The sequence below is a fragment of the Bicyclus anynana genome, chromosome 14 (assembly GCF_947172395.1).
Source record: "Bicyclus anynana chromosome 14, ilBicAnyn1.1, whole genome shotgun sequence".
Classification (NCBI taxonomy): domain Eukaryota; kingdom Metazoa; phylum Arthropoda; class Insecta; order Lepidoptera; family Nymphalidae; genus Bicyclus; species Bicyclus anynana.
The window spans coordinates 9,858,542-9,874,032 of record NC_069096.1 but is presented as its reverse complement, the minus strand read 5'-3'; the positions used below and the strand labels follow the sequence as shown (position 1 = coordinate 9,874,032).

The 15,491-nt window shown below is 37.4% G+C and overlaps 1 protein-coding gene across 1 annotated transcript in view; it reads left to right on the top strand.

Annotated features, from left to right (window-relative positions):
* The window catches only part of LOC112051822 (G protein-coupled receptor kinase 1), a 73,813-nt gene that overhangs the window by 39,251 nt on the left and 19,071 nt on the right, over positions 1 to 15,491 (top strand). Inside the window, exons 8-9 of the mRNA XM_024090620.2 lie at positions 212 to 346; positions 13,889 to 14,054. Of these exons, the coding sequence (XP_023946388.1) occupies positions 212 to 346; positions 13,889 to 14,054 (301 nt within the window). The remainder of the gene's footprint in view (positions 1 to 211; positions 347 to 13,888; positions 14,055 to 15,491) is intronic.

The following is a 15,491-nucleotide window of genomic DNA, read 5'->3' as shown; positions in this document are numbered from 1 at the left end:
GCTATATTTAATATCCGCTAAATTAATCCGACGATTTTGGCGTGTTTCTTTTATGATAAAAATGTTTTCAAGAAAAAGAAAAAAAAATTAAATCGGTTTAGTAGATCCAGTTCCCTTACGATACCACAAACATTAGACCTTACCTCTTTATAATATGATTATAAAGAGGTTTATTAGGATAACTATTAATTAATTATATCTTTCTGCGTAGGTATACGGATGTCGGAAGGCTGACACGGGGAAGATGTACGCAATGAAATGCCTGGACAAGAAACGCATCAAGATGAAGCAAGGCGAGACGCTCGCCCTCAACGAGAGGATCATGCTCTCTCTAGTCAGTACCGGGGTAAGTGGATCTTGGTGATTTACTCTGTTTTTGACCGACTTCCTTGAAGGAAGAGGTTCTATGTGCGGTTGTATGTACCTCCTTCTTTTTTTGAAGTCTCTTTAAATCGAAGGAAAATTGGTATGTAAATGTCGATCAAAGATAAAATGTAAAAGAGGCTTGTTTTTATTTTTATTAAATTCGTCTTTATCAACCCATACTCGGCTCACTGCTGAGCTCGAGTCTCCTCTCAGAAGAGAGCGTTGATTTGATTAGGGTAGGGTACCACTACCTTAGTGGTAGGGCAGGGGTAGAGAATGAGCCAAAGCGAAGCTTGACCGGGTCCGCTTGTATTATTATTATATTGAATATGCAATTGTACTGACTGTGAATCTAACTGTAACTCGTTACTCTAAACTAGACACAGTTAATGGGTTCCGTTTGAGGCTCGTAACTTTCAGTTCCATAGTTTGACTGAAAATGTTTGACTCTACTTAAAATGGAAATGTAATGAATTGTTATATTCATTTTACGTAGGGTAAGGTCAGTGAAAGCATACGGGCGAATCAACGATCAGAAACTATTGTTATAATTACAATAGCGTTTGATTACAAGAGAAGGGTTTCATGTCTTTGTTTAAAGTATTATGAAGATATAGCTACGAGTAATATCTAGTCCTATGATGCTAAAACAGTGATGACCTGTAGAGTGTAGATTTCTATTGAATATGACTAACCCTTGCACAATGTTCTGCGCAAATTGTCAGTAATGTGGGGTTTAGTGTATTATGACTTTAGAGGTCTGAAATTTCCTTAAATATTTACTTTTAACACAACTTAACTTAAGTATACTTTATGGCAGAGCTCTCTGTAGAAGGACTACCGACTTGCGTAATTCTGCAGTCTAGTAATATCTCTTATGTCCTGATCGGAAGTATAAGGCTGACAGAGTAATTATTACAGACACAGGAGGCTTTACATTAATACCTTTTGACTCATCTGGTGGAGAGTGAAAATCTATCGCCTATAAACAGAGCATCACTTCACAGGACATGCAATAACATGTCCATGTCCCGCCCTGTGTCCTTCAACCTTAGGCGTGGGTGTTAAGTCCTACTAATAAAAAACACCCTTCCGAACGGCCCTCGAAGCAGAGTTCCGAGTCTCACAAGAGACGCCCTTAGAAAGTCGTTTCGTCGATCTCTTCTGCTTCTGCGTTCAAGCCCTATCAGGTCCCCGATGACACCATTAAGAGGTCCCATTAAGAAGCTCACGGCACTTACACATTTAGAGGAAAAAAAACAGCGATTATATTTCCCCGGACAAATTCTGAATGGATGCTGTATTACCTACAGCTGAAGAATTAATAGAAATAAAGAAAACTTACGAGTACCCTACACAAAGAGCGCGCGTTATTATGTTTACGTCGCTTATCTTTGTTGGTGATAAGTCAACTGTGTTTTCCTCACTCTGTGGAACTCGCAGGCGAGTTTCCGTACTACTATTACGTAGTAGAGGATTTATTTGCCTATTCTTGTGTTATCCAAGCTAAATGCTTGCTCGAATAACGAGTACGTAATTTATTTTCATTATTTGACTACCTACCGCGTAGAATCTCCTGTGGGAATATCGGGAGATACTCCTGCAGGAGTATAATCTATCTACACACAATCAACATGCAATCTACACCAGAGTATAATCTCTCATCCAGACCCGTTCAGCCTTTGAGCCGTGATTAAGTAACGAATATCCGTACAATGGCCATGAAGTAGTGTGAATTTCCAAATTTTCTGCTTAATTTTTTTTTAAGTAATTCCTTGCTTCTTAATACACTTCTGCAAAGTATTAGAAAACATTGGTACAGGACTACTATATCTTCCAATAAGTATCATTACCATATTTTGACAGTAATCTTTAGAGAGATTATTATCATTAGCCCGCTAAGTAGCGTGGTGGTCCTAAGCTCTAAATCTCCCTTTTTCATGAGAGAAAAATCGACATACTCGTACCTATCGAATTATTAACTAGTAGCCCGTCCCGAGTTTCACCCGCGTAGCTCTCATTCCAGTGGGAATGCGGGAATAAAATAGCATATGTTACCCGCTGATAATAATATAGCGTTCCATTTGTGATAGCCCAGTGGATATGACCTCTGCCTTCAATTCTGGAGGGCGTAGGTTCGAATCCGGTCCGGGGCATGCACCTCTAACTTTTCAGTTATGTAATGTGCATTATAAGAAATTAAGTAAATCACGTGTCTCAAACGGTGAAGAAATAACATCGTGATGAAACCGGCATACCTGAAATTTTTAATTCTCTAATTGGGAAATCTGCCAATCCGAATTGGGCCAGCGTGGTGGACTATTGGCCTAACCCCTCTCATTCTGAGAGGAGACTCGTGCTTAGCAGTGTCTGCTCACTGCTATGTTTACGGGTTGATGATGATGATTTGTGAAAAAACTTCTTAAATCGGTCCAGTAGTTTCAGTGCTTATTCGCAATAAAATTATCTTACTTGTTTATAATTTCGAGTAGTTTAGTCTAAAGCTAAATCCTGCTCTTATTTACAAGTGGTTTATATTTCGTAAAAGTTTTACTCATGTTTATATCAGAAGCTATCTGATGGTTTATCGATAGCTTGCTTTGATTCATTACAATCTTCACAATACCTATATGGGTCATAAACGATATGACGTCTGAGTAGGGTAACCACGATTTGAGTGTATTTTTATTATCTACTTTGTGATTTTAGTATGGAAGTTGTGTAACAATGATATAATGCATTAACTAATTCTGGTTTCATAAATCCCGCGGTAACCATTGATTTTTCCGAAATAAAAAGTAGCATATTTATATCCAGGGTATAAATATAAAACCATTTCAAAATTCAGCCTAAAAAGAAGGAGTAAGAAACATTTATACACACAAATTTTCGCCTTCCGAAATACGAAAGAAGTTTATTAGGTAGAAGATCATTAACACACGTCAACCAACAATACCTACATTATAGAAATTTGGTGTATTACATAATAATTAATCACATTAATATTTTTCGATTGGTTGTCTGGAAGAGATCGCTCATTAGCGATAAGGCCGCCAATTGTACATTAGTTTTTAAGTTAATTTCTTGCCTGTAATTATTATTTTTGGTGTACAATAAAGTATATTTCATTCATTCATTCATTCATTCAAAGCCGAAAGATTGTGTGTTTGTTCCTTCTTTACGCTGCGGCGTGCGATTTGGCTGTAATTTGGAATTGAAATAGATTTTACTGATTAACTCATACGTACTTTCATCCCGGAAAAATCCATGGTTCCTGCGAGATTTGTAAAAAACTGAATTCCACGCGGACGCTAGTTATTATATACTTCTCTGTCGAAATGTATATCTCTGTCGGATATAATATAGAATTTAAAATACTATGATATAAATAATAATACAATATTTCGCATGCTTTTCTTTCAAATTAAATAGAAACCCGTAAACAGTAAAGAAGTTTTACAAATAGTAACAGAGATGTTAGTATATAGATTTATCGACGCCTTTGTCACGTACCCCGACAGTTGTTTAGATTTATTGGTCTGGTGCTAGCGTTCGGTGCTCGCCACGTAGAATTGGTTACCCTACATCAGTAACATAAACGATATCCAGTCAATTGGACTGAAACGAATTGGCTCGCCAGCGATTTGTCGTTCTCCGATCCAATTCAGTTGCATTTTGTGGCGGTGAATTTAAATTTGTCTGCATTTTTACTGTCCTGACGCTTACCATTCCACTGTGCGGTACATTTAACACTTCTATTGCATTATATTGAATGTAAAGTAAGAACATTACCAGAATATAGTACAGGCATTACAAAAAAAAATGTAATGACAAAACAATTTGATTTTGTCGACCAACGGGTAAAGGTCTCATAATATTCTGGAGCAAACATACAGTACGGTGAAAACTTTATGGCGTTTCGGAACATCGTGAGTCAGGCTGCGCAATACAAAATTTTAGGTATCACCGGGAACATAGAGGGGCGGCGGCATCACCCCGCGCGCTTCTTGTTTTAGCGTACTTTATGTACGACCTGCGCGAAGCGACCCCGCAGCTTATTTCCGAGACGTCATGTAGTTTGTATCTGACTGTAGGTCCTATTCGTGGATCCATTACTATACTAGTAGTAGTGCCATTTTATAGTGCAGTTGAAAAATAGACTAAACACATGGATACTGGAGTAGACGATTATTTGTCGGAACAAGCGAGTTGAAGCGAGGAAACCACCTGATATTAGCTAGTAACCGTTAGCGTATCTATACTAATATTATAAAGAGAAAAAAATTGATTGTTTGTTTGCATTAAATAGGCTCCGAAACTACTTAAACCTTTTTGAAAAATTCTTTCACTATTTGGAAGCTACACAATTACCGAGTTATGCTATAGGCTATATTTTATCCCTGTACTAGCTGACGCCGTGCGGTTTCACCTGCGTGGTTCCCGTTACCGTGGAAATACGGGGATCATATAAAGCCTATAGCCTTCCTCGATAAATGGGCTATCTAACACTGAAAGAATTTTTCAAATTGGACCAATAGATACTGAGATTAGCTCGTTCAAACAAACAAACTGTTCAGATTTATAATATTAGTATAGAAGTATAGATTCTTACCGGAACGGAAACTACGCGAGTGAAACCGCGAGGTTGTGCTAGTAGTACAATTTAATTGTGCAATGTGCATGGTATCGGTTATCTCCCATGAACGTCAAAGGCAAACATACCACCATATAGCTAACTATCCGAAACACTACGGGCCAACTGGGCGGCAAAAAATCTACTAGGGGTCTACTAACAAACCACACCCATAAATGAACTGTGACACTTTTTGTGAAAGAGTGTAATAATCTCCAGATTCTAGAATATTCTAATAGTGAATTAAACATTTTAAGGTCTAAGAAAACCGCCCGTCATTCCACTTAGCTCTCGACTATTTTATTCGTGACCTAAAAGCCTCACCGTAGTTCAACAAGGCCGACGCGGTAGCTACCCAAAGTTTATAAAACGGGGACCCCGACTCCGAAGTCATAACTTATTACATTTACATGTAGGCTTAAGTTATAACGCGAGTTCCTTTAGCAGTGGCCTTGTTTTGAGGATCTGGATTTTGCGACGCTGTATTTCAGACTTTGTGCTACGTAAAATAGGAAGACATTTATTATTTGCTAGTACAAGTTTTATGGACGTTGGATCGGGAGTCAATATGCTATATACGGGCCTAGCTCAGGCTATCGAATCTCTTATTTTGTTTCGTACTATGGAATAAAAATCGATATACGTAGTAGACTAAGAACTCGTGAACCAAAGACTTTCGTAATTTTATAAAAACTGAAAGTTTGTCAGCTCATGCTCCTACCATAAGCACGGTAGCCAATTATGGAGTTTGGACCGTGGTGGCTTTGGTAGGTAGCAGGTTTTAAGGATCCAAAACCTCAACCGTCTAAGAATAAAGTGTAATTTTTTCATGATTTCCACGGCATTAAACGAGAAATTATATTCCCAGTCGCCAGTTACTTAGCTTCTCGGCAACCCTTCGAAAAACACTTTATGGAAAAATAAATAGGTACTTCGATAATTATTAATTTGTATATTTAATTTTGAGGTAATAAATGTTTAAAATTGATAAGAAGAAACGATGCTTTAATCTCACGTTAAACTCGTACTAAACTAACATTGCATGTAAAAAATCTTCAATTATAATAATTCACAAAAATTTAGTAGACCTCAGAACAGTTAAATAATTACAGATTTGTTACTGAGTCATCCATCCATCAGCCGAAAATCTCAAAGAAGAACGTGTCACATAAATACGAAACATAAAGCTTAGTAGCGAACTATAGTTGGCACACTATCTTTAGCTTTGAACTTGATGTCTTAATGCATCGCGGTGGATTCAGACGAACATCTATGCTTATCTTTTACGACCGTCCGTCTGGTGTGGCGGCGCCTCTTTGTCTGCAACAGTCGCACCAAACACCGAACGGGAACAAGGATCGACTGTCTCATCTCAGCTTACCGGCTCGCCTCTGTATCCAACTTGCGTTTCAATACAATGGCGATATGATTAAAGATCGATCACATCTTATTGTCCCAATCTTGCTCCTCTTAGATTGATGAGGCACTTTTCTGTTAAGTATGTCTGGCAAGTTAAAATTGAACTACTTCTTTTTACTGCCTTAGTTGAAAATTGGCTATTTAATAAGGATAGACCAGACGTTCCCAAAATTTGTTTCTTATATATCTACCATTTTCTTTAGCCGAAGTTCTCCCCCGTCGAGCTTTCCGTGGATTCCTGGGGACCCCTTCTTGGTCCATCTGGACCACTTTGGGAATCAATTGTCTAGAGTTCTAGACCTATTCTACATCATTGTGTTATTTAGATCGATTAGTCGATTGTATAATAATAATTAGTCGTATTTCATATATTGTCCCGACGTGATCTGGACCACTTTGGGAATTAATTGTCTAGAGTTTTAGACTTATTCTACATCAATGTATGTTATTTAGATCGATATTCGTTAATTAGTTGATTAGATAATAAATAATTAGTCTTATTCATATGATGTTCCGACATGATCTGGATTCTGGACCACTTTGGGAATTAATTGTCTAGAGTTCTAGACCTCTCATCAATGTATGTTATTTAGAGGTGTTTTTCACATTATGTTCCGATGTATTTATTACAGTTTATAAATTAATCTTATCATGTTTAAAACCGATGTGCGCTACTTTTTTGCCACATTAGTTATTTTTAAAACAACTATGTTATTTATAGAGATCGATATTCATATATTTAGTTGTTTTTAACCGACTTCCAAAAAGGAGGAGGTTCTACGTTCGGCTGTATGTATGTTTTTTTTTTTTTTTTTTTTTTTTTTTTTTTTTTTTTTTTTATGTATGTCCAGCGATAATTCCGTCATTTGTGGACCGATTTTGAAAATTCTTTTTTTGTTTTGAAGGGTTTGATTCCAGGGTGGTCCCATTTTTTTCATGTCAGGATCTGATGATGGCATCCTGGAGAAATCGAGAGGAACTTTCGAAAATCGTAGAGACGGCTAGTGCGTTTGTTAGTGTTTCCATAAGGTATTTTAAACCACTACAATTTTATGAAGGTCTGGAGTTGGTCTGATGATGGAGCTGATACACAGAGTATGGAACTCGTCAACGATTTACAGCAGGTACCTTTTGTTTGGGCTTGATTTCTTTGTTTTGATGAGAACTTTCCACCTAGATAGTTTGTGACTGTATTAAGGGTCTGATGATGAAGACAAAGGACAGTGAAGAGAACTCCTCGACGGTTCACAGTAGCTACCTTGTGTTTGGACTTGATAAATTTGTATTGATGAGAACTTTCCACCTAGATGGGTTGTGACTGTATTAGGGGTCTGGTGATGAAGACGAAGGATAGTTAAGGGAACTCCTCGACGGTTCACAGTAGCTACCTTGTGTTTTGACTTGATAATTTTGTATTGATGAGAACTTTCCACCTGGATAGGTTGTGACTGTATTAGAGGTCTGGTGATGAAGATGAAGGAGAGTTAAGGGAACTCCTCGACGGTTCACAGTAGCTACCTTGTGTTTGGACTTGATAAATTTTATACTGATGAGAACTTTCCACCCATATGGATTGTGACTGCATAGGGGGTCTGGTGATGAAGACGGAGGACAGTCACCTTTCACGTTTTTCTGAATATTCATATTACGTGTGGATGAAGGGGGAGTGAAATTTTGTATATGAGTTAAGGTAGTATTTTTAAAATTGGGATAGGACTTAGATACTTATCATAAGAAAATAACGTTTCAACTAATTGCTCATTAATTTTTGTTCACACTCAGTTAGGTGTGCTAACACTAAAAATTAAAAAATAAAAATTTTAATAAAAAAAATTCAACCGACTTCCAACTCAAAAATTAACCTAAACTAAAAAGCAAAAAATAACATCTTACCTATGTGCTACCTTCTGATCAGTTTGAAGGCGGTGCCAATCCAGTGTCGTGTTTTAATTAAAGCCGTTTCTGAATGAACCACAGAAATTGTGTAATTTAAACGGCTTGAATTAAAACATCACTGGCTTGGCACCGCCTTCAAACTGATCAGAAGGTAGCACATAGGTAAGATGTTATTTTTTGCTTTTTAGTTTAGGTTAATTTTTGAGTTGGAAGTCGGTTGAATTTTTTTTATTAAAATTTTTTCACATTATGTTCCGATGTATTTATTACATTTTTAGCGTTGCCGTTATCGTATCGTGGCTCATCAATCAAACGGGCAGCGCCGCAAAGATAATGTCTGAAGTGATCGCAAAAATATAATTCGATTACACCATGTTCATGAAGTGGCCTGCTCGATAATTTCAATGTGCCACCAGTTTTTGTCTGCTTTGTTACAATCGCTCTTTTATGTTTTTACAAGCTTTTATTTGAACACATAAAGGCAAATTGGATTCTTCTAAGAATAATATGGTAAAATGGAGCTGGAGCTGAGAAGCAGGCAGAGAGATATCGTGTGGCCACGTTAATCGTCCTGCCATATTTCATGCCGCTCGTCCTTTCCTCGTCGTCGCGAGTTATAGGACTAGTGCGATTACTTATTATAGCCTGTCAAATTCGTTCGTAACACTATGAATGGTCCGCGGGGGCCGGGAGGGGCGATAACAGATATACCCACAACTGATGCACCACACTTCCAACCTCTGCCCTGCGCGCACTGCTTCACACCCTCGCAGTCCTTCCCTCGCACTCGCACGCAGAACTTGCCAAGGTATATATAGTAGTATTTACGCAAGTAGAAGCAAACAGCGCGAGGTGCAGCGCCAGGAGCATTTTGTGGTTTTGGCAATAGAGTTAGAAAGTGGCCATATTAACTCTGAAAATTAAAAAGATAAATCCAATGAGTGTGGGCTTATTTAACATAGATTTATTGAGTGGATCAATCACTAGGTGGACCGCTGACATCAAGCAGTTAATAGAGAGTCGCTGGATGCATGCTTGGCTTGGGAAAGTGGTGTTTGGGACTTACAAGAGGCCTATATGCAGCAGTAGACGTCGATCAGCTAAAAATGATGATAAAAGGTGATGACAATATTTTAGGTTTCGTTTAATATCTCGACTCAGCCGTGATAGCCCAGTGAATATGACCTCTGCCTCCGATTCGGAAGGCATAGATAGGTTCGCACCTCCAACTTTTCAGTTAGGTACCTATGTGCATTTTAGGAAATTAGATATCACGTGTCTCAAACGATGAAGGTAGGAAAAACATCGTGAGGAAACCTGCATACCTGAGAATTTTCTTAATTGTGTACGTGGTTTTACGTGTGTAAAATCTGCCAATTCGCATTGGATCAGCGTGGTGGGTAATTTTAGCCTAACCCCTCTCATACTAAGATGAGTCTCGTGCTCAACAGTGAGCCGTATAGGAGTTGTTAGTGATGATGATAATGAGTGCAACAAATAAGTATAATTTTGTTATTTAATGTTAAGGAGAAGTATTTTTAAATATTAATTGACCTTACAAACAATGAGGAGCTAGCAGTACCTACTTAGTACTTATGCTATATCGCTAGTTTATACAAGAGTTTCATGATGAAACTAGAACGCGGATGCATTGATATGGGCGACCTGTTAATGTTACGATGTGGGATTATCACTACCTACATGTATAATACGTATTAATACAAATAAAAAAAAATAATAGGTACGTACGTCCGGAAGCCTAAGAATTACTTTTGTTATGTCTTCTGTAGCTCGCACGTACCGAAAATATTGTCGCTTTCATTGACAATTTTTTAAAAAATAAAAAAAGATTTTTTTTTAAGAAACAGAAATTAAATCGACTAGCAAACCACACGCGGTTTCACCCGCGTAAAATATAGTTATGCCACTTGCTGAATGAAACTGCGTCCATCCATCTTCCATTGGGAAAATAAGTTATCAAAATACTTAGGAGCCAATAAAATTGATGTACTTACCTTGCACATTACTCAGGTACGAGTAATGTTGTTGTGGGTAGGTACATGAGTGCCTGCACTGCTTTTATTCTGACACACTACTGATGGAAGAAGTTCTTTTCATACAATACGCATATAAATAGAACTAAAGTGTCTGTCTGTGATTTAAAAATAACTGTTTTCCCAAATGCATTTTAGTATTGTGTAAGTAGTTATTACACTATACTAAAATACAAACAAAACCTCTGGAACGTTTAAACCGATTTAAATCTGACTTTCACTGCAAGGTAGAGAGAACTTTATACAGGATGCTCGGGAGTATTTCCCATAACTTCAAGGTATTAACGAGACCACTTATAGGAATCGTACTGCAAACTTAATATTTAATTAACTACAAAAAATAAAAAAAATATGTTCTTATACTAAGTAATTCAAATAATACCGACTATCCATGTAACACGCGCCTTTATGTAACAAGGTGACAACGTTTTATTTTCAAATGTAAATACGTCATTATTACAAGGATGCGAAGGGACTCATTTTAAGATCTATTTACAAAATGAATATTAATTACTTTGAAAATATTCATTTTAGAACACATGTTCCTTGAATATTATGTATTAATTATTGTTAATGAATGAGAAGATGATATGAATGAGAGCCGTGATAGCCCAGTGGATATGACCTCTGCCTCCGATTCCGGAGGGAGTGGGTTCGAATCCGGTCAGGGGCATGCACCTCCAACTTTTCAGTTGTGTGCATTTTAAGAAATTAAATATCACGTGTCTCAAACGGTGAAAGAAAACATCGTGAGGAAACCTACACATCCGAAAATTTCTTAATTCTCTGCGTGTGTAAAGTCTGCCAATCCGCATTGGGCCAGCGTGGTGGACTATTGGCCTAACCCCTCTCATTCTGAGAGGAGACTCGAGCTCAGCAGTGAGCCGATTATGGGTTGATAACGACGATTGTTAATGAATATAACCCTTGAGTTATGGAAAATACTCCCGAGCATCCTTTATAGTACGGAATGCCGAGTTTCAATTTTCAAATGTAAATACGTCATTATTACAAGGATGCGTATAAGGGGCTCATTTTAAGATCTATTTACAAAATGAATATTATTTACTCTGATAATATTCATTTTAGAACACATGTTCCTTGAATATTTTGCATTAATTTTTGATAACCCTAGAGTTACGGAAAATACTCCCGAGCATTCTGTATAGTACGGAATGCCGAGTTTCAGGGTTTCCACGCGGACGAAGTCGCTGGCATCCGCTAGTACGTAATAGTTGACATTCAGTACACTATAATATGAATCATCCAATTGCGCTTGTCGCGGGGCCATGTGTAAACAAATGGACGCATTCATCACAATACTCGGTTAATATTTCCGCTTCTAGTAATACGTCGTCATAACGCGCCACGGGCGTATTGTTTATACACTATTCCGCCTTTCGTCTAGCCAATGCGTCAAGCTATATTTGTTTTCTTACGTCGCACCGGGTATTTCATATCAACTGGAAACAACGAATTGTTCTGTGCACGAAAATAGCTTATTATACACATATACACTGTAACAGGAATATGGTTTCCGTATTTAGAAAATTCGTGTTACGAGTTGTTTGAAAACGTTGCTGGTTATCCATTGAGAGCCGCTAGAAATATCTGTGATAGGTATAGTGCAACAATTTTATTTGGCCTGGCGAGGGTTTCGCTCTTGTCGTGTGTCATAGACCTTTTTTTTATTTTTTTATTTTATATATTTATTTGTAATCAACAGCATAACAGTAGGTACATAATTATTAGATTACATAAGCTGAAAACTAAGGACATACATGGCATTGCAAATTCAACATTAAACGAAACATTTGGACTCGTTTAAATTTGATGTTGCTCTGCATTTGGGATTTTATTGGAAAAGATTTATTTGCATTTAGATTTAGCCTCACACACTAACAATCACAAAAAACGCGTTTTTTTATAAGTAAAATATTTTTTTAATCGGTTCAGTAAATCCTCTACAACACTATAACGAACACAAAAGCACACTTTACCTGTTTATAATATTAATAAAGAACTACTATTAGTTATTTCTTATAGAATACTTATACATACATAGGTACATTGTAGCAAAAAAAAAATGTGTTACGTATTTATTAATTGGTTAAGAAAATCCGTTGTAAGTAGGTATCTACTTACTCGTAGTTTTGTGAATCATACAGAAAATCCGAGGTGAGCGCGGTGACGTCAGATTAACATGAATTCCGAATTATGAGTAGGTAAAAATACTTGGTAACCACAAATTTCACAATGTTACTGGTGTACTATGTATTTAAAATCTTAATAAATGTACAAGTAACTAATAAAAATCAATGCTACTTTTCGTTGTAATTACTCTAAAATATAATAACTCGAGAACGAGCTCACCTATCCAAACCAAATGTTTAGGCTTTTTTCGGACTATTTAGTAGATGGTTTATGTGAAGTTTGCACAAAATCGGTCGAGCGGTTCTTCATTTATCATATTTTTTGTAACAAATGAATTCAGGGGTAGGGTAAGGGTAGAGACTAGAGTGGGGGTAGGGTAGAGGTAGGGTAAGGGTAGTGTAGAGTAGGGATAGGGAAGAAGTGCGCATAAGTCAAAGCGAAGCTTGACCGCGTCCGCTAGTTATGTATATAAATTACGTGTCACGTTGTTTGTCCTCGATGGACTCCTAAACTAGGAGTACTTAACCAATTTTAATCAAAACACCGTGTGCAGATGGATCCAACTTGAATGGTAGGATAGCTTAGGGGTAGGAGTAAGGTAGTGTAGGGCTAGGGTTGAGTAGTGGTAGGGTTTCATACGGACGAAATCGCAGGCTTCCGCTAGTTTACTATAAAAAATAAAAAAAACAATGTGTCAAAAACATGCTCCGTGGTTTCCCAGTAAAATCTTAGTACAAAAAAATAGTAAGTACAGATATGAAGAGAAATCAGAAACATGGAATAGTAAAAGCAACTTTTCAAGAAAATTCAATTACAGTAACAACTGTTGCAATAAGATCAGATGACATTTTCATTTCGCTTGTTAGATTGAAAGATTAATCGAAAATAGAATCCTGAGAATAGCGACAATACAGTTCCCCAGACCCGTTCAAAGTACGAGATAGTAATAATTACGTAGTCATTCGCTACTATCAACTTTCCATGTCACTACAGATAGTGGCGTGCACAAGGTTTTTAACTAGGGTAGGCATTATTCGGATAAATACTCATATCGAATTGAATATAAACAATATTACTCATAGTACATGGAATTAGGGTCCGAAATATATCGATATTTTCATGTTACATGTTTCATGTACGATAGTGCGGGTGACAGTTCGTTTCACTCTTGGAAGTTTGCTGCGATTCATGATAATACGTATTTTGAACGTCATACAGACTGTCACCGTACCCATGCTATCTTAAAAACACTTTATGTAATGTGGCGTTTGCCTGTTCTTATTTCTTTGTGTTTAGAAATAAAAATTGACCTAAGTATACAATGTGGGAATTCCGCATAATTATGAGTACTTACAAATTGTTGCAGGTGGATTGCCCATTCATCGTGTGTATGACTTACGCGTTCCACACGCCGGACAAGCTGTGCTTCATACTGGACCTCATGAATGGCGGGGACTTGCACTACCACCTATCGCAGCACGGCGTCTTCAATGAGGCAGAGATGAAGTTTTACGCGGCTGAAGTTATATTGGGTAAGCAAACTTTTGTGGGTATATTGTACGCCAAACTTCGAGTCCTTTCTGAACACAAGACGTATAGAAACGCAGTGTACATAAAAAAACATTCATCGTGTGTATGCGTGCCACACACCGGACAAGCTGTGTTTCATACTGGACCTCATGAATGGCGGGGACTTGCACTACCACCTATCGCAGCACGGCGTCTTCAATGAGGCAGAGATGAAGTTTTACGCGGCTGAAGTTATATTGGGTAAGTAAAAACTCTTGTGGGTATATTGTACGCCAAACTTCGAGTCCTTTCTGAACACAAGCTACGCAGTGTACAAACAAAACATTCATCGTATGTATGACGTATGCTTTCCACACACAGGACAAGAGGTATAGTGTGCGCCAAGCTTCGAGTCTACTTTGTGACGTACGTATAGATGCGATGGTTATAATATCTGTGTAACTCAGCCTATAGCAACTTCAGAGCGGACTAGAATGTAGCCGCATATAATACTTGAGAGCGTTGTGTTATGCAGCCTATTAATAATCAATCAACACGTTAAAATATTTGTTTGAAATTAAATTTCTTCCCGAATGAAAGGTAACCGGTTAACCCTATATCTTAAAGAAAAAAATATACGGCTGACTATGAGGTGGTAAACCACTCTTCACACTCGCGCAGTCCTTTCCTCCCGTCGCCCGCATATCATGAGAGTGTCATCAACGAACTTTTCAAGCTATAGGAAGATTCAAGATTCATTTTTTTATATAATATAGATGAGACTTAGAGAGAGATTGATTTTTTTATAAAAACAAAGAAAAAATCACCTACTAGCAACCTTAGTGATTTTCTCAATTTTCGCTAGTTAAAACTTAAAACAGCTGCTATGAGATCTTAATACCCACTGCCGCGTTCAAGTTTCTACTTGAAATTCCGAGTAATTGTTTCAACTTTTCGTGAAGTACCTTGTTTCTTCAACCGGTACGACTTCCATGATTTATAATTATTATTTGAAATGAAGTTGAAATGAGATTTTATTTTATTGTATAGTAACAGGCGTTTATTTGCGGAAGTTTGTGATGCATAAAGTGTAATGTGCAACTTTAGGGTGGGGGCAGGGTAGGGTAGGGGTAGGAACAGGGTAGTGTAGGGTAGGGATAGGGAAGAAGTGCACATAAGTCAAAGCGAAGCTTGACATGGTTGTCATATAATAATTAAACAACTGTTATAATGCTTCACTGTGAATATAATATAAGTTTGGTTGTTTTTGAGAATCTCCTTAGATGATATAAAAACCTTTTGGAAAATCCACGTTTATAAAACAAAATATAGACAGTGAATCCACTCTACTCTGTGGGTTTTTTCTATCTCCTGCATTGACTCCACTTTTAGAGTCAGTTAATTTTAAATATTTGTTAACTTGATCGATCGATAACCGCTCTATTAATTAAGTGAGTACA